This window comes from Penicillium manginii (genome assembly GCF_028828005.1).
Source record: "Penicillium manginii strain IBT 31320 chromosome Unknown utg000005l:1.0-5665137.0:1.0-5668048.0, whole genome shotgun sequence".
Classification (NCBI taxonomy): Eukaryota; Fungi; Ascomycota; class Eurotiomycetes; order Eurotiales; family Aspergillaceae; genus Penicillium; species Penicillium manginii.
This window is the reverse complement of record NW_026643106.1, coordinates 4,804,641-4,826,736: the sequence shown is the minus strand read 5'-3', so window position 1 is coordinate 4,826,736 and position 22,096 is coordinate 4,804,641. Positions and strand designations below refer to the sequence as shown.

General features: G+C 51.5%; 7 protein-coding genes across 7 annotated transcripts; 5 read left to right on the top strand and 2 right to left on the bottom strand.

Annotated features, from left to right (window-relative positions):
• Positions 1–364: 364 nt before the first annotated feature.
• N7533_008134 (putative methionine permease) lies at positions 365–2,165 on the top strand (the record flags this gene model as incomplete). Its single annotated transcript, XM_057104784.1, has 4 exons — positions 365–697; positions 757–1,485; positions 1,547–1,947; positions 2,021–2,165. 4 exons carry the CDS (start codon positions 365–367, stop codon positions 2,163–2,165), a joined length of 1,608 nt encoding a protein of 535 aa, XP_056959741.1.
• A 750-nt stretch (positions 2,166–2,915) lies between these two features.
• N7533_008133 (arylamine N-acetyltransferase family protein) lies at positions 2,916–3,989 on the top strand (the record flags this gene model as incomplete). Its single annotated transcript, XM_057104783.1, has 3 exons — positions 2,916–3,313; positions 3,371–3,416; positions 3,483–3,989. The coding sequence occupies 3 exons, from the start codon at positions 2,916–2,918 to the stop codon at positions 3,987–3,989; spliced, it is 951 nt and encodes a 316-aa protein (XP_056959740.1).
• Positions 3,990–4,156: 167 nt separating this feature from the next.
• On the bottom strand, positions 4,157–4,744 carry N7533_008132 (NADH dehydrogenase [ubiquinone] 1 alpha subcomplex subunit 1; the record flags this gene model as incomplete). The annotated part of the gene is made up of 4 exons (XM_057104782.1): positions 4,157–4,177; positions 4,250–4,344; positions 4,460–4,634; positions 4,697–4,744. 4 exons carry the CDS (start codon positions 4,742–4,744, stop codon positions 4,157–4,159), a joined length of 339 nt encoding a protein of 112 aa, XP_056959739.1.
• Positions 4,745–5,397: 653 nt separating this feature from the next.
• Positions 5,398–8,955, top strand: N7533_008131 (uncharacterized protein; the record flags this gene model as incomplete). The annotated part of the gene is made up of 4 exons (XM_057104781.1): positions 5,398–5,882; positions 5,949–6,028; positions 6,126–6,173; positions 6,254–8,955. 4 exons carry the CDS (start codon positions 5,398–5,400, stop codon positions 8,953–8,955), a joined length of 3,315 nt encoding a protein of 1,104 aa, XP_056959738.1.
• A 6,148-nt stretch (positions 8,956–15,103) lies between these two features.
• vosA lies at positions 15,104–17,236 on the top strand (the record flags this gene model as incomplete). Its single annotated transcript, XM_057104780.1, has 9 exons — positions 15,104–15,200; positions 15,412–15,547; positions 15,699–15,844; positions 15,898–15,982; positions 16,075–16,121; positions 16,176–16,284; positions 16,360–16,675; positions 16,756–16,881; positions 16,958–17,236. Coding segments are annotated over 9 exons (1,341 nt in total), but the record flags the coding sequence as incomplete, so codon positions are not given.
• Positions 17,237–17,895: 659 nt separating this feature from the next.
• N7533_008129 (uncharacterized protein) lies at positions 17,896–20,683 on the top strand (the record flags this gene model as incomplete). The annotated part of the gene is made up of 2 exons (XM_057104779.1): positions 17,896–18,000; positions 18,089–20,683. 2 exons carry the CDS (start codon positions 17,896–17,898, stop codon positions 20,681–20,683), a joined length of 2,700 nt encoding a protein of 899 aa, XP_056959736.1.
• Positions 20,684–21,045: 362 nt separating this feature from the next.
• On the bottom strand, positions 21,046–21,991 carry N7533_008128 (ribosylnicotinamide kinase; the record flags this gene model as incomplete). Its single annotated transcript, XM_057104778.1, has 2 exons — positions 21,046–21,763; positions 21,819–21,991. 2 exons carry the CDS (start codon positions 21,989–21,991, stop codon positions 21,046–21,048), a joined length of 891 nt encoding a protein of 296 aa, XP_056959735.1.
• Between the last annotated feature and the right edge of the window lie 105 nt (positions 21,992–22,096).

Sequence of the window (22,096 nt, the reverse complement as noted above, 5' to 3'; positions counted from 1 at the left end):
AAATCAAATCATGTCTGATCACTGCCTTTCTCCTCAGCAGGCGATCCGAATACTCCGGCCAAAATATTCTGGAACATCTGATTGGTATGTTTCACTATTTGATAAGTCGTGTCATCCGTCACGCAAGGACGAACACACAACATTCAGCCCGAATGGCGTGCCGAGGGGAACTCCAGCTGATTTCCAAGCAACATTCATCACCAGAACCTTTTAAAAATGGCTATTCCATGACTGGTCAACACAGTCCTTTCAGCCCGAGGAAATTTATTCAAATTTTCTAGATCACTTGGGCACTCCTCCCGGGTGTTATACCGAGCCCGAGTTTCCACATACTATTTAGTACTAGCTAGGTCAACCGCGCATAATGACCACGGGGGAGACGCGACCGTTGCTAGAAACAAACGAAGGCCAGACGGATCGTCAGCTCGCCGCTTCCACAGATATAACCGATGGGTTCCCAGACAGCCTTCCTGGCGCAAATCACGGGAAAAACCTCAGTTGGTCCAGCGCATACATCCTAGTCGTATCCCGCGTGATTGGAAGCGGGATCTTCGCAACTCCAGGATCCATCGTCAAATCGACAGGAAGTGTCGGCCTCACTTTTCTGGTATGGATTGCCGGGACGATTCTAGCAGCGTGTGGGCTATCCATCTCGATGGAGTTCGGGTGCATGCTTCCTCGCTCGGGAGGGGACAAGGTAGATAAATCTCCGACCATCACGCCGAAATTCATTAGGCTAAAAGATCCGGTTTCCAGGTGTACCTGGAGTATACCTATCCTCGGCCGAGATTCCTCGCTTCAACTTTAATTGCCGTGCAGGCCGTCGTGCTAGGATTCACGGCGAGTAACTGCATTATCTTCGCAAAGTATACACTCTTCGCCTTTAAAGTCGAGCCGTCCGATCTCCAGCATAAAGCGCTCGCTGTCGGCCTACTTACTATTATTACTATTATTCACGGGTGCTTCTTGCGCACGGGGATTGCGATTCAAAATGCGCTGGGCTGGGTTAAGATCTTTTTAATCGGGGCTATGTCACTGACTGGGTTGTGGGTTCTTCTTCTCCAATTTTTTGGTAACTCTCACCAGGTTACGCCGGGATATATGCATAACGACCTCGCCTCTTGGGATTCTATATGGGAGGGCTCTAATTGGAGTTGGAGTCTGCTTTCGACGGCTCTGTTCAAGGTGTTTTACTCTTATGCGGGACTGAGCAACATCAACAATGTTCTCGGCGAGGTACATAACCCCATTCATACGATCAAAACTGTATGTCCGTCTGCCCTCGTGACAGCCAGTGGCCTCTACCTCTTAGCCAACGCGTCCTACCTCCTGGTTATCCCCTTTGAAGAGATCAAAAGCAGCGGCGAACTGGTCGGGGCGCTACTCTTCGAGCGATTATTTGGCGATAGTGTCGGAAGAGTTCTGTTCCCTCTTGCAATTGCTATATCCGCAGCCGGTAATGTGATGGTGGTGACTTTTGCATTGGTGAGTTGGTCTTTTAGCGTCTCTATTGCTTGACTACAATTCTAATCGGGATATACCCCAGGCTCGCGTCAATCAAGAAATCGCCCGTCAAGGCTTTCTACCCTGGCAGAAGGTGATCTCATCTTCAAGACCCTTCAACACGCCCCTCGGCGGCCTGATTGTCCACTACGTGCCATCAGTGTTGGTCATTGCTCTTCCACCGCAACAAGATGTCTATAGTTTCATTCTAGATGTGGAAGGATATCCCGGTCAGATCTTCGCTCTCGCGATAACGGTTGGTCTTTTGATTTTACGATACAAAGAACCCAACAGACCACGACCCTTCAAGGCATGGCTTCCTGCTGTTTGGTTGCGTGTGGTTGTATGTTTGGTTCTATTAGCAGCGCCCTTCGTGCCACCGCCAAATTGGCAGGGTGATGTCGATTTCTTCTATGCGACGTATGCGATTGTCGGTATCGGAGTGTAAGTACCATTCCAAGGTTCTCCTATTGGAGACCAGTACTCTCAAGTACATGTGACTAATGGGATTGTGCAGGATTCTTTTTGCGGTGGTTTACTGGTATGCTTGGACTGTGCTTTTGCCGAGGTGGGGAGGATATAAGTTGGAAGAGTTCGTGGAGGTTTTGGATGATGGGACTAGTATCACTAAACTTGAGCGAGACTATTCTGCTCCGGAATGATTTTTCCAAAGAAATTACTATCAGGTGTCACACTGGCAGTAATTCATGGACACTACTACTATGGAGTTGAATTTGAACCATGGTGTTTCAAAGAGGATAGTATACCACCTATCCACTACTTAGGTGCTCCTACTAGTAGTAGTAGTAGATATATAGTGTTCACAACTTCCAAGGTTGAAGCCTGGTACGAGTGGCAGGTGCCCAGGTGGACCGGTAGGTACTAGTATAGAACTCAAACTGGAAGGACAAATTTGGAAAGCAATTAAAAACATCCATCGCCGCGTCCTTTTCTTTCTTCCGCATTGTTATGGAGTACTAGTAGGCCTCGGGCACCGCCCCAGGCACTCACATCTCATCTTCCCGCATGATTTGGCTCAGACTCAGAACTCTGACCTAATACTATTTGAAGTATTAACATGCAAAGGAGTATACTTGAGTATATAATAGCACTGACAAGAATCTCCCTCGCCATTACTCCCAACGGTAGTTCCCCGCCAAATGCCTCGGCCAAATGTGGGGTGCAAATTGGTCATCAAGGAACTATTCCGATACCCACTTCACGACGATTATGATTGGAAATCTAACGCGGCATTCGTGTTCAAACTCATCATCTTATCTTCTCCTTAAACGACATCTCTGGCTATATATCGACATCCCTCCAGGGCTCTTTCCTTCTCAAGAACGATACAAACGACAGTCGGTGGTGTCGTGCTACTCCGGGCTTCTAGCGTTCCCATTCCATTCCGTACCATGACTCAACCACCAAAATATACCGAAGAACAGCTGGAGGAATATCTCAAACGGATCTCGTACCCTCACAGCGAAACCGAACTCACTCTAGTCCAAAACATCCGTCAAAATATTGCAAAGGATGCACTTGGCACATTATTCGAGCTGCACAGAAGACATCTTACTTCGATTCCATGGGGGAATTCGGGCCTGCATTACTCGCAGCATCACACCATCTCCCTAAGCCCAGAAGCTTTGTTCGAGAAGATTGTTGCCCGGCGTTTGGATGGGTATTGCATGGAAAATACAGGATTGTTTCACATTATCCTGCGATCCCTGGGATACGTTGTATATGCCATTGGCGCCAGAGTTGGCCAGGCTGTAGGCACGGGGGTGGAAAATGGATTGTTTTCACAGTTGTGCGTATGGACCCGAGTTGTTTGCGTGAGGATTTACTGACTAAATTGCTACCGCAGGAGCCATATGCTTTTGATCGTTGTTATTGATGAGGTTAAATATATGGTCAGTTTGTTTTGTTTTCTCATTCCTTCCAAGATTCTCCGTTTGTTCACAACTAATCCGTTACAGGTTGATGTTGGATTCGGCACCTACAACGCGACTGGGCCTTTGCTTTTACAGGAGGGCGTCATTTCTACACGTATCGCGCCGTCGGAAATGCGTTTGATCAAGGACAGCCTCGTTGAAGCTACAGACAAGAGCCAGAAGTTCTGGATCTACCAAACTAGACACAGCCTTGAAAGCAATTGGCTGTCGATGATCTGCTTTGCGGACATGGAGCTCCTGCCGCAAGATTTCGAACTCATGAATTTCGGCGTTAGTCAAAGGCGGGCTAGCTGGTTTACTCAGATGTTTGTCTGCACGCGGATGATTCTTGATTCGACCGGTCAAGAGATCATCGGACAGTGCAGTCTGTCCGGGAAGGACGTTAAGAGAAGGATCCACGGTCAGACGGAGGTTCTGGGTGTTATTGAAAGCGAGGATGACCGGGTCAAGGCCCTGGCGGAGTACTTTGACATGCACCTTCGTAACAGTGAAATCCAAGGGATTCGGGGATTGGTCTCGCAGGTCCGATAGCCTTGCATTTACCGGGTACTGTATAGACTACCGTCGAATGTGGACAATGGAAAGATTGAAATGGTATGATACAGCGATGTTTCTAAACATTGCGTAGGAAGGTATGTAGAGTGATCGCGAAACAGGGAAAACGCAGATAGTAGGATAAAACGTTGCAATTTTTGAATTTAGAACATCCGGCGCTCGATCTGTCAGAGTCGAAGAATTAGTGACTTGCCGGGTATCGGGGGGGCCATATGCTGTGTCTGTTTGTTCCATACCTTCCATTGGTTGCTCAGCTCGAAGCCCGGGGGCGCCTGGTGGTTACTGGATTGTCCTCTCCATGTTCCGGTAAGGCGGAGGTCACGCTCCATCACTGATCCAATTGTTAGTTCCGGTTCGGTTAAACTTCCTGGTGGAGGAAAATTCGAATTGATCATTCGCAGGGAGTTCGCAGTCGCAGTCGATCACATTGGAATTAAATCACTTACTTTGCTGCACGAGTGTTAGCGGACATTCAGAGCGAGTTCTCCCGACCGCAGCCGATTGAGATGGAGTTGAGGAATGACTTACTCTATCCCACAGATCCCTGTTCCAGCGGGTCTTCTTGCCCTCGTTTCCAAGCTGCTTAGTGTAGTAGAGACCGACACCAGTCACGCCGAACATCTGTGAATGGTGGTGAGTAATAGCTCGGCAGGGACTGGTCGAGAGGAGTTGTCGAGACATACGGTGGCAATGATGCCCCAGGGGAGGAGAGCCTCGAAGGGAACAGGCATGGCGAAGGATTGAGAAAGGGAAAGCGAATAGAGACGACGTAGAAACACCTGAACAGCAGGCCTATGTGGGAGATCGCAAGGAGGGGAGTCGTAGAGGGCGGAGAGCAGCGGGCGGCGGTTTGCGAGGTCTGTGAGACCCAAAAGAGATTAGCGCATTCTGAGTCAGCCACTGCAACGACACTCCCCCAGGCCAAGGGGGAAAGCGCATCGCATTCGTGAAGATTGTCAAAGGACTTACGGTCTCATTTACTCTTCGACGCGTCTTGTGCATATCTACTCTCCGCGCTCGATTGTTTGGGCTTCCGATCAGGTCTTTAGTCCCCCCTGCGACACGTGTTTGTGACCTGTAACCATCCTCCCAACCCCAACTGACACCCTCTGCTGCTCTCTAGCTACATTGCGCTCGACCTACCTGACTTGCGATCGAAAGCACAATTTCAAAGCTTGATACTCAACGACTGTCTGTCCCGATCTTTGCCGATCCAACCTAGCCTCCCGATGCACCCCCGGTCAACACCGATGTGAGCGGGGTGGCTTCTCTAGCTTATCTCGGTTGGTCCTTGAACAAAGACAAAACACCACCACACAACGCATCTGCGCGTCACTCGAGACGGGCTTTTTTGTTCGACCTGGCGGCTGCGGTGGCACTGAGAATGGCGGCGACAGAGCCGCCAGTGAATGAGGATCCGGCAATGCTCGATCCGCCTGCGGACCAGGTTGACAGTGACCTCGACGCGGAGGGAGAGGAGGAAACCGACCTGTACCAAATGGACCAGCAGCTTCAAGATGCAGTGCATCGATCATACTCCGGAGAAGTAGCCGAGGAAGATGCCAATGATGAGGCGCACTTGGGCAAGAAGGGTGTGTTAGAAGGTGGCGATGGTGATGATGACGATGATGATGAGACCGAACCGGTCGGTGCTGTGAAGGGTTTAGATGATGATGCGTCCTCGGAGGCTGAATCTGGAATTGCTGATGGGGAGGGAGAAGCAGACTCTGCATTTGAAGATGACAATGACCGGGATGCTTCCGAGTCCGATTCGGCACCAGAAGAGGAAGAGGAAGGGGATTGGGAGGCAGAGAGCAACGGACGCGAAGATGAAGAAGATGCCGATAACCGCAGCCGTGTGATATGCATGTGAGTGCAAACCAGCCAAAGGGATATGAAGGGTTGGCCTAGCTTTCGGACTAACAAGCCTCGCAGGTTTTGCAGTCAAGACGAAGAACACGATCCAGGTGAGGATTTCGAAGAATGGCTCACTTGTACTGGTTGTGGCGATCACTGTAAGTAATCTATGCGGGGGTCGGAGCTCAAAGCTTAAGCCACCCTCGGCCCTAGCCCGTTTTTTGTTTACCGGTTGCTGACCCGGCATCCCGACAGCTCATCGGCAATGCGCTCGCGATCAAGAAGCATTCGGCGATTCAGAAGGTGAGTGGAACTTTACAACGCCCGTTTGGCGCCCCGGATCCTTGCCGATGGGGCCCACTCACTAACGTGGAAACACGTAGATCCCTGGAAATGTCTCCCTTGTCGTGACAATCGATCGGTCTCTAACCACGCCGAGACTCAGACGCCAAACGCTAGGGGCGGAGCTCCCTATCTTAAAAAGGAGCTCATGCCGGCCCATGTGGGAAAAGAGGGTTCCGATTTTCATTCCATATTCGATACCAACATTAGCGACGAATTATTGAACAGCTCGCGATCATTACGCAAGAGGAAAGCTTCATCTGCTGATGCCGACGAGCATGTCCCGGTGCTTAGAAAGCGACGGCGACAAACAGATCACCCGGATGAAAACGAAGTTTCTCTCCAGAACGGCGGTGATGTAGCCACCGAAGAATCCCGCTCGGTGCGCCCGAGACGAACCCGCGGAGTTGAGCGAGAACATTGCCGGATAGTGTCCAAGCAATTTCACAAACTCGTCGTTGGATTCCGGCTAGACGAAAACAAAGTCGGTCGGATCCTCAGTACACAAAGCCGACCGAAGCGAAGTCATAAAAAGAAAGTCCCGAAGCCCGCGGCCGCCGCACAAGAACTACAAGCTCATTTCGCCCCGATTCCGCCCGCCCCTCACAACTACTTTGCTCCTATCAATGACCGAGACAGTGATGAGGCTAAGAAGCCATACGGCGGCATTTTGACTGAGATCGAATCAGACACAACAAAGACTCTGCCCTTACAGGGTGACCGGGAAAAGTTTGAGTCGGCCCGTCAAAAGGCCGAAGAAGAATGGCAGCGCCGTGTACGAGAAGCAGAACTGAATGGTGAAGCGGCACCGACTGCATCAGCCAAGGTGTCTGGTCCACCTTCCAAGATCAAGCACATCAACTTTGGTGGTTACGAGATCGAGACCTGGTACGCTGCACCCTACCCGGAAGAGTATAGCCGCAATCGGGTACTCTATATCTGTGAATTTTGCCTCAAATACATGAATTCGGATTATGTCGCTTGGCGACACAAGCTCAAGTGTCCTGCCAAACACCCACCCGGCGACGAGATCTATCGCGATGGCTCAATCTCGATATTCGAGGTTGACGGAAGAAAGAACCCCGTTTACTGTCAAAACCTGTGTCTTCTTGCCAAGCTATTCCTCGGCTCTAAGACCCTTTACTACGATGTTGAACCGTTCTTGTTTTATGTCATGAGTGAGTACGACGATCTTGGATGTCACTTTGTTGGCTATTTCAGCAAAGAGAAGCGCCCAAGTTCGGCAAACAATGTCTCGTGTATTCTTACCCTCCCCATCCACCAACGCAAAGGTTACGGCAACCTCCTCATTGACTTTTCATATCTTCTCACCCGCATTGAAGGCAAAAGCGGATCACCCGAGAAGCCCCTCTCAGATATGGGTCTTGTTTCCTACCGCAACTATTGGCGTCTAATCCTATCCTACCAACTTCGAGACCTCAAAACACCCATCAGTATTGCTGATCTCTCCGACCGCACAGGCATGACCGCCGATGATCTCGTGTCTGCTCTTGAGGGACTCCGTGCTCTTGTACGGGACCCTGTCACGAAAACTTATGCATTCCGTCTTGATACCAAGTACTTCGAGGAGGTCATCCAAAATTGGGAGAGCAAAGGCTATGTCACACTAAACCCGGATGCACTGCTTTGGACTCCTTACATCATGGGTCGGAACAATCAGACGCATTTCGACCGTGCCCCTCTCCACGCTGTTGCACCCCGAGAAGATATCGACGAGGAAGAGGAAGAGGAAGAGGACGGATTAGAAACAAAAGCGAACGGGACCAGTGACGAAGAGCTAGCCTTAAACGGGATTAATGCAGACAATCTCGGAGATTCCGCTGGTCCTCCTTCCACGTCACTCATGCAAACCAACGGCATGCACGAGTTTGAACACAATGAGGATCCCATACCAAACCCTGCCGCCGGTATCCCAGCAGCACGGTTTGAACTTTGGCCTCCCGTGCATGTACCTCCGGCGTCCAAACGCAAGCCTGGTCGTCCACATGGTACCAAAATAACCTCTCGGCCTTCAATGACCCCGACCACCACTCGAACTAGTGGTCGCAATACTCCTCGACGACCGTCAGGGCTACCGCCGTTGTTCACTCCTTCGACCAACACCCCTCAGCGCCGCGGTCGTAGCGCGAAGATGCCAGACCCAGAGGCAACTCCCAATCAAACTAACGGCGTGGACCCTGACGAAGATGAAATTATGGACGAGGAGGCTGTGCTAGACCCTAGCCCTGAGGATCTTGGTCTTGTCATCGATGAGACCTCGGAAGCCGGCAAGGCAACCGAACAGGTCAATGGGATGGCCGACGAAGATGATGATGCCGACGCTGATGCCGACGCCGAAGGGGAGCCAGAGGAAGCGATCGAAACAAATGGGGTTGAACACGAAGAACCCGCAATCGAACAGCCACCCAAGACTCCAAAGAAGTCCAAATCGAAATCGAAATCCCAATCCCCCGGCACAGCAGTTTCACACCGTTCCCGGGGAAAGCAGTCCGACAATCATCCCAAAACTCCGCAATCAGTCAGTCGAAAAGCACTTGTCGAGAAGATCCAAGTCGTCATACCTGTGGACCCTGGGTCGGCCGACAGGAAAGCGAACAAGACTGCGGTCAACACCAATACCAATACCAACGGCATCGACCCGGACCTAGATGCCGAAGGTGAAGACGACCCGGACGCTGATGGCGAATACGAAGTAGACGGCGACGTGGTGATGGGGACATAAGAAGCATCTCCGCGCAGCATCTGGACAGGGCGTTTTGCTTTTTTGGTCTCTGCTGTTTCCATTTAGTTCTCCACATTTTTCTTCTTCTTCTTCTTCTTCCTCCTCCTCTTCTCTTGCTACTTTTGCTTTTTATTCTGGTTTCTTACATGGACATTTTCTTGTATCCCAGCTTCATTCTTCTACCCCTTTCTTGGGTCATGGCTACTATGGTGGGTGACTGGACTGTCGACCCAGCCGAGGAAGACCTGCGGACGCAGGCACTGTTGCTCGGTACTTTTTGGGGATTTCTAGTTGTTCAGCCAGGAGCGTCGGTGGCGCTCGGCGTTTGTGTTTGTGTTGGGTATTCTTTTTAATTCATCACCTTGTATTCACCCCCTGTGAGGAAAGTTCGAGTTCGAGTTTGTCTCTTTGTTCAAATTCTGGACCCAGGTCCAACTTGACTCTGTGATGTATGTGTCCTAGTCGTACTCTGTAGTCTTTGCCCCTCGCCTCGTCAGTGCGTATGTATCTACTGCTCGTACCAATGACATACCCGAGATGAGATCACATTGAGTTGCGCAAACTTAGTTCTTGTCCAAATCAAGTCTCCAGCAAGGTTAAAGATACAGTTGAGGAGAATGTACGAAAGCAAATGTCAGCAGTGTACCTATGTACCTACAGGGATAACTAGTACTAGTCTAGGTATACACTGCTAGCCTCCCCTCTCTAGGACCGAGCGCCCGCACGGCCGACAAACTCAATTACCAACCTGCGAACGCGGGGCACACGCCCTACGAATGTAAGAATGCCGGTCCATGCGAAAAGTTAAAGTGATTTGAGTAGATTTCCACGTAGATCCGATTGAGCTTACAGCGTAGTACCCAGCGTGAAACCAGGATCTGACCTGTGCTATCAAGGGTGTTGTTCACGCAGGGCAGGCCCCAAAGGGGGAGGGAGGCTATGTACTCAGTACTCTAGGGTACCTTATGAAGAAGGCGAGGCCGAGCCGGATCCACTCAGACCGGAGAATTTCGACCAGTCAGACACCTGGGTCGAGAGTATACTCAAGACAATGGTATAGTTCGGAGGAAGCAACCGTGGAATAGATATGCAATTCAAGTTCTAGATTTGTGCAGCTACTACTAGTAATTTATGTATACATAGGTATAGCTCGAGTCTCAGTGATCGGCGGGGAAACCACGGAACACGCGCATTTAAGCATAACCGCGTAGCGTTTCAGGGTGCCGTGGTTCCCTGGACGGGCATGCCGCTGTCACTGCTAGTGTACCACTAGTTATTGTCTCTGCGCAAGTAGATATTAGATATTAGATACTATTGCAGTATTAGATATGATACTCCGTATATCCATCAGTGCTTCTATGTTAGTACCAGTCCTCCGTACTCCTCTGTCGACAACTGTACACTGTACAGCGTTTCGCTGTACGACAGCCACAAAGTTCCCACTAATTAAATTTCCCGGGCCACTTCATCATCCCCACGCCCTGGCCTAGTTTTCCCCCGTTCTTAGGGACTTCGGAGGTCAGAGATTTCCTGTGTTCTGTCTGCTCTTCCTGCTACTAGTACTTCCAGGTCTTTTTCTTTTTCTTTTTCTGTCTTGCTTTTCCTTTTCTCCCACTCCCCTCCCCCCTTTTTTTTACTTTTCTTTTTCGTTCCTGGACATCCGGCCTATGGGATCTTCGCTCTCGGACAACGCTACCGAGTCGGAGCTCAGATCTGGGCAGCCGGAATAAATAGACTAGACCTGTCTAATCCAAGCCAAGCCACACCGGGCCTTGTTAGTTTTGGCTCCATCTTGCTATCCTCAGGCCTACCCGCATGGTGGTTCGGTGATGGCATCGCGTCTGCATACAGGCTCAGGGTTAGGCTTAGGCTTAGACTTAGGCTTAGGTGGCCACGGCGGCTACCGGCAGCATGCATCGTGGAGTGGAAGACACACGGCGCAATGCATGGGGTTTAGCCTGTTTGGCAGTGTTCTCTTCTTGCGGGAGGAGTAGAGCAGGAAGACACTTTGGCTTTCCCCTATGATCTGCGTCAGCATGTGCCTGGGCCAAGATCATTGCGACGGGCAAAATACTTGCAGGATTCTATCCGTACAGTGCAGTGCAGAACGGGGACTGCCTCAGGGTGAGAATTCGAAATTCCCAGACTAAAGCGGGTCCCTTCCTTTGCCCGCGAATCTGTCGGTGAGGTGTGAGTATTTACCATTGGCCATGTCTCTCTGTTCAGGAACAGAAAATTGGAGATGTACATTTCGTACAGCATAGTACGGAGTACATATCTCTGTACCCAGCTGATCCCAACCCAACCCAATCCAACCCAAGTCAAGTCAAGTCACCCTTGCATGATCGCCCGCGCTATCAGTCCCGGTGCGGAGAGCCATGCAGCTCTGCCTCTAAGTGGACCGTTTGCCATATCCAGCTGCGGTGCAGGAGCAGGCTGCATCTGCCAGTTGCGCATTTGTCCTCCCCCTCCTCGACTGCATCTGCATCCACCCCCACGAAGCGCCTCGAGCCGAGGGCTTGGTTTGGCGTGATCTGAGCTGATCTGACTACAGTGCCGCAACGGTCGAACCGGGTTTAAAACCTGGCAAAAGTAGGTACAGCACGGTATTGTTTGCGTTTGTGTTTCCAGGCCCATCCTGTTGGCAGGCGATGTGGCTGAAAAACAAAAGTACCTCCAGTCCAGCTGTCAAGCCAAACCAACCAAGAGGGAAGCATCGCATTGCATCGCATCACATCGCACCGCACCCCTGGGATGGGATAGGATGCGATGCGATGCGATGCATGCCACTCATACATGTGTGGCGCAGCGACGTACTGTATGTACTGTAGTCCATTCAGACCTCCAGCAAAAAAGCACAGGCAGCCTCGTCGGAAACAAAGCAACGCAAAGCCAAAAGAAAGACAAGACAACTGATCTGCAAACACGGCGCCCCCGAACCAGCCAGCCCCGCACACCCCTCTCCTATTATCTGGCCCTATGGCAGGGCTCGATGGGCGAGAAGTCGTGATGACGATGCACGATGCCCGATCGCGCAGGTGTGCTCGGTCATTCCCCGGACCAGAGGGCGTAGCGTTCTTGTTCTTCTTTTCCATTCGGCTTTCGTCTAGAGATCTTGGGCCCAAATCTAAGTAAGGCTTCTAAACAAATCATAGCCATACCACGCTGTGACGTGACAGGTGCGGTGGATCTGGATCTGGATCACCGGAGTACCGGGTCCTCCGTATGTACACATAGCAGTGTATGTACTCGACTGGACTGGACCGAACTGATTTGAACTTCACTGCAGGATCTCAGCCTGCATATCGCAGGCGCAATGTGACGCATCGAGTTCGAGTCCCCCATTTCTGCAGGAGGGTTCGTGCTCTGTCTGCCCTGATCTGATTCTTGCGGCCTTTTTTTTCTTTTCTTTTTTCTTTCTTATTTGTCTGTATAATACCCTTGTCCCTTTTTTAGATTTTTGTTTTCCCTGCTTTAATCCTTGGCTTTGACTTTGTGTTTTTGTCGCGCGCGCAGTTTGATTCGGTTGGATACGATTTGGGTTGGTTTGACAGATTTCGACTCTTTGCATCGCCTCGTTTTGCCTCGCCTCACCTCACAGTATGGTCCGGGATGCCTCATTTGATTTCCCACTTTCCCGTTCTTTAAGGGAATAACACGAACGATACCCTCATTCGTCTTTATCCGGAGTGTATTGCGATCGCGGGTTGGGATTAACGGTTATTCGACTTTCCGTCTGTCATTCATTATCGTGGGGGTGACTTTGGTTTGGGGCCTCGAGGGTTGGTTGAGGTATACAACAAGAACCGAGCTTGAGCTTGAACTTGAGCCGCATCCGATCGCATCGCATTATATCGCAGTGGGGGGGGAATTGAATCGTGTCGCGTCGCGTCGCATCGCATCGCATCGCATCGAATCGAATCTATCGCAAATATCGCATCGTTTTATCAAGTCGAGTCCACCAGTGGTTGAGGTCGGAAAGCAGCGCAATCACTGAGCGATAACTTCACGGCCTTGGATCAGGTGAAATAACAGACGCGCATCAACTTGACACCACATCGAATCGCATCACATCAGGCTCATGCCCAGCCCACCCCCACACTCATCGACAAAGAGAAAAAGGTGAGAAAGCGCATCTCATTCAGTTTATGGGGAAGGAGAGTTGAGTTTGCGAGAGAGTCCAAGTCCGAGTGCAAGTGCAGCCCCTTTCTTCGCAGGGCAGCTCCGTCGATATCACATCGGATGACATAACTCCAAAAGTCAACTCAAAGTCGAGTCGAGTCTACGGCCCTGTGCTCCGGACTCAGCAGTAAGCTAATGATTACGATTTCGTGGCTTGCACTGTGATAAAGCTAAAGGAACCAGGCTAACCCGACCTTAGCATCTCGATCGAAGCGGGGGATCCAAGGGGGGTGCACACGCCTCCTTTCTCCGCCATCGACTACTAGACTAGTGACTAGTGACTAGTGGGTCATCTGCCGAGTTGAGCCCGGTATTGCGACTTGCGGTTGCGAGTTGCGAATTGCCACAGGGAAGAGGCGAGAGCCGAGCATATTGTCCATCAGTACGGATTACAGAGTACTATTTCTATCCCGGCAGTGCATACACCATACAGCATACAGTGAATACAGCATACTGTACAGCCATCTTCCTGTCACTTCCGGGTGCTGAGCTGAGCTGAGCTGTCCTGTCCGGTATTTCTGTGTGTTCCACCGTGTCCACCGGGACTGGAATGCTAGGCGCCGGACCAGGGGCCGAGTCCACTTTGCCATCACCTGCATAGCCGCGAATCCAGGAACTCGAACTACTCAACGGTGACTAGTTCCATAATCTGGAGCACCCTACCCTACCAGATCAAGCCGAGCCTAGCCTTGCAGGGGAAGAAGCAACCAGCTCGCACCGAAAGGGCACCGCAGTACCGCAGTACCGCCGTATCGCAGTACCGCTAAGGTTCGGCCGAGCGAATGTGCGCATCATTCCGGATCGACGTGCGCAGCCAATTCGCCCCCCCGAAAATTTAAACTGGGATAAAAAAACCCCCCCAAAGCAGAACAGCAAAGGCTAAGAGTGGGCCTTTGAACCGTGGACCGTGGTCGACACCAGCTGAGCCGGAGCTGAGAAAGGCTGAGAAAAGAAGTGGCCTCCTTGTCTCCATCCCTCCACAAACGGTCGAGTCTCGATTGTGCTCCACCTGATTAAAAGGGAAAATTTTCTTTGAGAGTGTTCTGAAAAAGGGTCTCTGGAGATTGTCATTGGAGGAAAGGTCAGACACTAAGACCGGGCCGATTTCTGGTGCCTCAGGCGCTGAAGCTTTGATTTTTCGATTTATCTGCAGGTACGAGAGGAGTGAGGGAGCAGTGATCAGTGAGCAGTGAGAGTCAGAGCCGAGAGCTAGCAGAGCTACTTGGTATACCGTGCAGTACAGTACAGTGCAGTGCAGTGCAGTGACTATCAGGTAGTGACTACCATCACCACCCATTGCTATAGTACTCCTTCCTACTTACTACGACACACACTGCTACTTCCGCTTGCGTTGACGACACCACTCTTACTCTACTCGACTCTACTCTACTCTACTCTACTCTTACCTTTCAAGTTCTTCTTACTCTTCTCTCCACTACTGCACCTGTCACTCTCTACCATTACCACCACTCTCCACCTCACCGTTTCCGTCAAACTACCATCCATGGTAGTCCGCGCATCCCGCACCTTTCATCTCCCCACCACAGCTCTTCTTCCTTTTCACTCTACCCAACTGTCAACCCAACTGCCCTTTAACTTAACCCTCTACCATACTCTTATCCATCCATCTGTCCGCCGTGGTTCACTTGACCTTGGCTTAAGCTTACTGTCGGATTTTGGTTCCACCTCGCCGTCGTCTTGATGAGTGCATCGACGTACGACGCCTCTCTCTCGCGCGAAGCACAGAGGTTCGTAATTTCTACTCTTCAAGTTCTTTTTTGTTACTATTCCTCTTGCTGTTGCTGCCACTGCTACGGCCCTTGCGCCCGCTTCATTATCACATTCTCACCTCTTTCACCTTTTCTCTCTTTATTTCTTAATCTTCCACTCACTCACACACACCTTGATCACCCACACTTCCCCCACCCTCGTTTGACTGGGTCGCAACTCTTACTCGCTGCTCCAGGCTTCCCAACTGACCATGTTGTCCAACGACAGTGACTTTGACCTGACCATTCGCCAGCAGCCCGACCGGGCGCGCGTGGCTGGGGGCAAGGAGAAAGGTACGTTGTCTCTCTCATCCATTTTGCTCGCCTCTGATCTGCCCGTCGGCCGCGAGCACGTTCCAGTTCTCCCCTCATCCCATCGCAAAGTGGGGTGGCTTGGGTTGGATTGGCATGGGCTAGCCCGAGATCTGGATTGGGATTGGAATTGGAATTGGGATTCGGATTCGGATTCGAATCGGATCCCCATTCTAATTCTGACTCTCACCAGGAGCCTGTCATGGGCAGACGACTCGAGATTCCTCGTCAACCTCCGTCCTAACCGGCCGGTCTACAGAGCGCAAACCCATCGATCCTCCGCCGATCGTCCAGCTCCGGGTGCGACCAGAGGACTCCTACTTAGCGCAGTAAGTGGTTCCCATTGCAATCAATGCCTTTCTGATCGCCCCCATTCTCCTCCGTTGCGCGCCGACTCGGGCGTGGGAGGTGGCGATGTGCGCGATTGTGCGTCTGTGTGTGTGAACATTGTGGCTGATCTCCCCGCGCTCGGCGCTCCAGACACTACCTCCAAAGTCCTTATTATTTTATGACCTGCAGTCTGTACGATGCGTCAGATGATCGTCCAGTGCCCGTCGCGCCATCGACTGCCTTGGCAGGAACGCTGGTCTCGTCCCTTCACCGTCTAAAAGACGTGGACAACAGTGGTAAGTGATCGCTTCATTTTCTGCGGCTGAACCACCAAGCTAATGCTTGGTAGATGGTGGCTTCTTCGTCTTTGGAGACCTGTCGGTGAAAATTGAGGGCGACTTTCGTCTCAAGTTCACCCTGTACGAAATGCGCAAGTAAGTAAAGTGTCACGCGAGCGGTCGGGTCGAGAGGTCCAAGACGAGACTTCAGTGCAGCGCAAGGAATTGAAACTAACTTGACTTGTCAGGCAAAATGTCGTGACCCTGAAGACCATCATTTCAGACCGCTTCAAAGGTAAGAAGAACTCCCGCCGCGAGGGTGCTTGCTGTGCTGAGCTGACCTCTCCAGTGTCGCCTCCCAAAAACTTCCCAGGGATGATGGAATCTACTTTTCTTTCGCGCTCGTTTGCAGACCAAGGGGTGAAGCTGCGCATTCGCAAGGAACCGCGGACTATGATGTAAGTCTCGCCCTTTCCCCAAGGTGAACAGGACAGTGGCTTACCATACCTAGGAAACGTTCTGCGCCTCGACAGGACGAGTTCCCACAGGCCCTTCCTCCGCGGTCGCCAGATCGTCAGTCCGTTCAGGGAATCCCCCCCGGCGACCAGTTTCAGTGGCTATCCAGCGGCAGCGAGGCCAGATTATGGCTATTACCAACAACCTCCTGTCAAGCGTCACCGCACCTCCATCGACTACGGTCGACAGAGCATCTATGAGGACAATCGAATGGCTCGCCAGATGGATGCGTACGGTCAACCGGCACCGATCTACCCCAGCCAACAAGGATCTTACCAAACGCCCACGATGCAGGGCTACTCAGGCAGCCAAGTGATGCCAGATTACGGGATGGTGCGTTTGCGTGCAGCATGAGGCCCCATTTGGCGAAGAGATCCGAGAGAGATTAGAGACTTGAGCTAACTACCTCCTAGGTCTATGGAATGCCACCGTCAGCTCCGCTGTCCCAGATGGCCGATCCCTCCGGGCAAGCTCGCACCAGCCAGCAGCAGAACGCGGCCGTGGGACAGTTGATGGCGATGAACCAGCCTGGCACACCTGTACGGCACCCCTCTTCAAATCAGTGAGTGTAGGGAACAACCCTGGCTAAATTTATTTTCTCTCGGGTACGCAAAGTCCCCGGATTCGACAGGAGCGATGATGGCTCAGGGATACCCCCGGTCCGCCTACGCCACGAGTACGAGCTCAACCACCCTCCCCCCGCTCCAACGGAATCTCAATCGCGGTTATCCGAGCCATAACGGGAGTCCGAGACAATACTACGATCCGGGTACGACTGGCTCACCCTCGGGCACACCGATTCTTCCTTCTCAGATGGGGGCCGAAGGCACCGCGGCCGGATCTGCGGAATTCAAATTTGAGCATCCGGATTCGGCGAATGGGACTCCTCGATGATTGATGGTCGTTGATGGTTCTTGCTGAAGTGGAATTCTCTTTGGCTCTGGTTCTGGTTATTGTTCTGGCTCGGCCCTGGCTCCACTTGCGCTCTCTTTTTCTTTCCTCTCTTTGCCTAGATTGACCTCGATGGTCCGGTCCTCTTGGCTTTGGCTATGGATTTTGCTTTTGCTTTGCACTGCGGTATGGTACGGTATGGTCTGGTCTGGTCTGGTACACTATGTTCATTTTCCCTGTCTGTCTGGATAGACCGGGGTGTTAGATATCACGTCTCTGGTTGTTGTCTTTTCCTTCCTTGTCTTTTCTGTTCTGTTCTGGCTTCGGGTGGTCTTCTGTTTTTCTGTTCTGATTTGTCCCTCTTTCTGTTTTACTGGACACTTCGCTTTTTCCCTGGCGCTGGTAGAAGGGAGGATGGTATTATTATTTTAAAAGTGGTCTGTTCTTTCTTTTCTGTGTGTATATACTCTTTTCTTCCTCTTCTTCTTCCCATTTTAATCAGATGGTTCGCTCCTTTCTTTTAATCCACTCCTCTCAGGCTCCTTCCGTGGGTGCTCCTCCATCCTAAAGTGAATGTGAATGTGAATGTGAATGTTGCCTATGACTATCGCCTCCCTCTCTCTTCCTCTCCTTCCCTCTCCTTCCTCTCCATCTACACAAACATGGATCCTAAATCACCATACTACATTCCCTTCAGCAACCTCGACGTCTGGTGCACCTGGAAAGAAACCAACAAAGCAGACGTGGAGATCATCATCTCCGTCGATGTAAGTCGAACTGAACTAGCCGATCAGGGATCCTCCAACCGACTGAAAGAACCCTGACGAAGCCGAAACTGACTCGTATAACACTCAGGTCTGGTGCACGCCCAACACCGAATTCCTCGTACTAGACACCCGCACACCAACAAAATCCTTCGTGAAGGACTTCTCTCTCGTGAGAAGGCCCGAGAGTGAGTCTCAGCCTGATGCGTCGGTCCCAGCTATTCGCGATGATGTCGCCCTCAATGAACCACCGCCCTTCGACGTGCCTGCTTCTTCACCCGCCGTCGACGTGAGGATTTCCACGCCTCATACTCAGTCTATTACCGAGTCTGAGACGCTTGGGTCGATTGCGGGTCTTTTTGATTCCTCGCTGCCTGATGCGGAGAGTGCGTCTGTTGTCTCGAACTCGGAGAGTATTGTTGTGCAGGAGAATCTGCATCAGGATGGGTTTTTGGGCGACGATATCCTTGTTGATCCGTTTTGTGATGGATTGGAGCTGGATAGTTCGCCTTTTTTGAACATGCCCAAGGATGAAGGGCGGGAGCTGAATCAAGACCAGGCAGATTCGGATCAGCTCAGTTCGACATTCGAAAGCCCTGATCAAAAGAGCGGCGGACCACTTTTCGGGACCTTTCTCTCGCGCAAAAGATCCGCAAAGGCTGCCTCATTGCCCGATTCAGTAACAGACTCGGAGAGAGGGTACAGTCGGGGCAAGAAGCTCGAGGGTGCACATGGCCCTCCTAGCATTCCATCGACGCCGTCTCCAGCCAAGCGCTCTCAAACCACCAGTTCCAACAACTCCGAATCTCATCAGCGCAGCTTGATTCCTCGTCCACGCTCCCGTCTTAGCCATGGTCAGTCTCGTTCCGAGTCTAGTAAGGGCTCGATGCCACCCTCGCTGCCCCCTTCGCTACAGAGAGGCAAGTACACGCCTATTATCGAAGCCGACTTCCGCCAATTCGAAAATGATATCTCGCCGCTGTTCAAAGGCAGCAAACCCAAAAAGAAGGGCACTGAAAAAGACGTCGGTCTGGATCGTCGGGTATTGAAGCATAAAGATGGAAGTCCCATTGTATGCTTGTCCACGCGATCTCCTGTCACACCTTCCAAATCCAATCATAAGGCTCACGACGCAGAGGCTCGAACCCAGTCTGATCTGGAGAAGCTTTCCACCGTTGCAAATATTGGAAGTCCGTGTGACTTCACCGGTCTGCCTGGAGATTCGGACATTGCGGACAATGCCTCTTTCAGTGTTAGCCCTGGCCAGTCCGGCGCTGCTGTTCTTGTGCAGCCACTGCCCATTTGGATCACTGATAACAATAGCACGGATGAGAGCGAAAGAGAACCAGAGCCACGCCTTACATTTACCGCGGGAAAGTTTTACATCGTTACCCCTTCCGGTATGGAGCCCGCAGTTTATATGGTCAAAATCACGCTTTCGGTACCGCTTCAAGATGGTCGACCTGGTTGGCGTGAACTCCTTGTCCCTGGCTTGCCGCGATTGCCGCCGGATGAATATGGTTATGTGTACTTTATAATTCCACAGGAGCTCAGCTTGGAATTCCGCACAAGTCATTTGAAACGATACAAGATCATTGAGGGCTGTCTCATGGGTCAGATGCTCATCTCGTCTCGACTCGTTCTACCACTTCGCCCCTGTCTGGCAAATTTTTTCGGCTACCTCAAGGATTTCAATGTCAGTCAAGAAATCGTCCAGGATATTCTGTCAGACAATGAATCCATTCGTCTCGTCAGATATCACGCTATCTGCTCTATCAATCTCATCCAAACTGATTTCTGGGCCGAGAAGTGTGGAATTTGGCTCTATATCCACGGCGGCCCTCAAGGGGAGTTCTTCTGCTCGCTACAGAAACCGGGCTTTCAAGATATCCATCTCCAGCACCATGGCAATGACAATGCAATCGGTGTTTCTAGGGTGGAGATCATGGCTGGTCGATCGAATCTTGATAAGTTTGCCATCACGTGGGTAGTCAAGATTGCCAAAGGATCACCGATCAGAATGCCTCGTATCAAATCGAGCGAGCACACCGAGGCTGACATTGAGGTTGAATTGCTCGAGCAGGCCACTGATACTCAAGATCCCGAATGTGCCAAAGTCGAAGCGATCTACAAGGGCTCGAGCATGGAATTCCTCATCCTCCCTGAAACGAAAGTGGAGATCCCTTCCATTACTCTCACGAACAAACCACGACATCGCTGGTGGAGGTACCTCGAACATTGCCTTCGCATATACTATGTCCTCTTTTTTCTTTTCTTTTGCTGGACGCGCTATCAGATGGGGGTGCCCTTTCCTTTTCTGGGAACTCCTATTTCAGAAATTTCGTGTGCGCAAGGAGATCCCAATCATCCGAATGTCTTGCATGTCTGCTCTGGCATCGAGCCCGAATCCAAAGCCCTAGCCGATGCCATAGCTGAGGCTGGAGCTAAACCTGGTGCATATGAGCTACACTGTGAGGTAGGGGAGAATCCGCCTGGTGTACACCACTGTTCCTTCGCATTGTTCGCAGACGAAGCTGGGGTTGACGAAGCACAAGTGCTCGTAGATATGAGCAAGGAATCTGTTTCCGAGACGGCGAGTGAGAATGAGTCGGATATTCGACTCGTTGCTAGACCTTTGCGGGATAAAATTGACTACTTCCTCGGGTGGAGGGGACCGGTGGCGTGAGCTTAGTTTTTAGTCCTGTGCTTTTATTTCGTTTATTCTGACACCCAGTGTCTACTGAGCTACTCTATATGAGTAGCATTGCTTCCAAGGGTTAAAATCGGATGAATAGTCATTACAATAGGTAGTTTCAAAGGTTCTGACTCCAGGTCCTACTAAATGCTACACCCAATAGCTACCATGACTATGAAAGCCAGAAATGTGTATAAAAGCAAACATCCCGGTATCACAAACTTGCAGGCCAACTCTATTCTATCTCACCCTCACCCCAGTCTAACAATGCCCAGCCAAACCCCGCAAAACCTCCTCAACAGCCCACCTCAGCACAACATCCATCCCCACAGCCCCCTCCCCTGGCGCAACGCTCACACCAACATCAGTATAACACTTCCCCCCTCACCAAAAGCCTCCACCAAATCCCCCCTCTCAGCCGCATCCCGATCAACCGGAACAAGCAACCAGTCATGATACTTCAAATACCTCGGCCAAACAACATCATCCACGTAACCCGGCGGGTCGACCCAGAAATTCAACTCAGCAGGGCCATCAAGACTATCCCCACCCTCACCCGTTTTCTCAACAGGTAAAGACCCAGATTCAGATTCAGTCGAGGATAAATTCCCCGGTCCCGGAGCAGGTTGTTCGCCAATGGTAACATACCCATCCCTCCCTTCCCTCCTCACCTTCACAGCACTATAGACCGCAGGCAAGAAAAGCGATAGATGAATTTTCTCATGGATAGGTCGTGAGGGGTGCGAATCAGCCCATTTCCCGGGCTGATCTACCGGCGGCGCGAAGAGGAGAAATCCCTCCAGAAAAGCGATTGAGGAAGGTGTTGACGCGGTCGAGGTCGAGGTCGAGGATAATCGGGTCTGGACCAGCGAGCGCAGTTCCGCGATGAGGGATTCTGGGACGACGGGCGGGCCTGATGTGTTTTGGTCTTCTTTGCTCGATTGGGTCGGGGGCAGGTGGCCTGTTTTTTGGACGTGGGTGAGGGAGTTTGAGAGGGCGGTTGTGTTTATTGCGGTGGGTGTGTCCCAGTCTTGGATTTTGGCGCCGGATGGGAGGGTCATGTAGGGGATTCTGGGGGGTATTAGGGAGGTTCAATGCTTGGGGGAGGGAGGAATGGGGTGCATACTTGTTGTCTGGGTGGTAGAAGTCATCTTCGTGGATTATGAATGTGTGTAGTTTGTTGGCCTGGCCGGTGGTGAGGTCGGAGAAGATTTGGTGGAGGAGGCGGGCTAGGGTTGTTTTGCCGCTGGATGAGGGGCCGGATATACCGACTATGTAGGTTATCGGTTGGGAGGCCATGCTGTTGGGTTAGGTTGGGTAAAGGAAGGAGGGGAGAGTTGGAGTTGAAGACTTTGGCCGATGCGATGCGATGCGATGTCGATCTGCGGGGCAGAGGGGCTTATC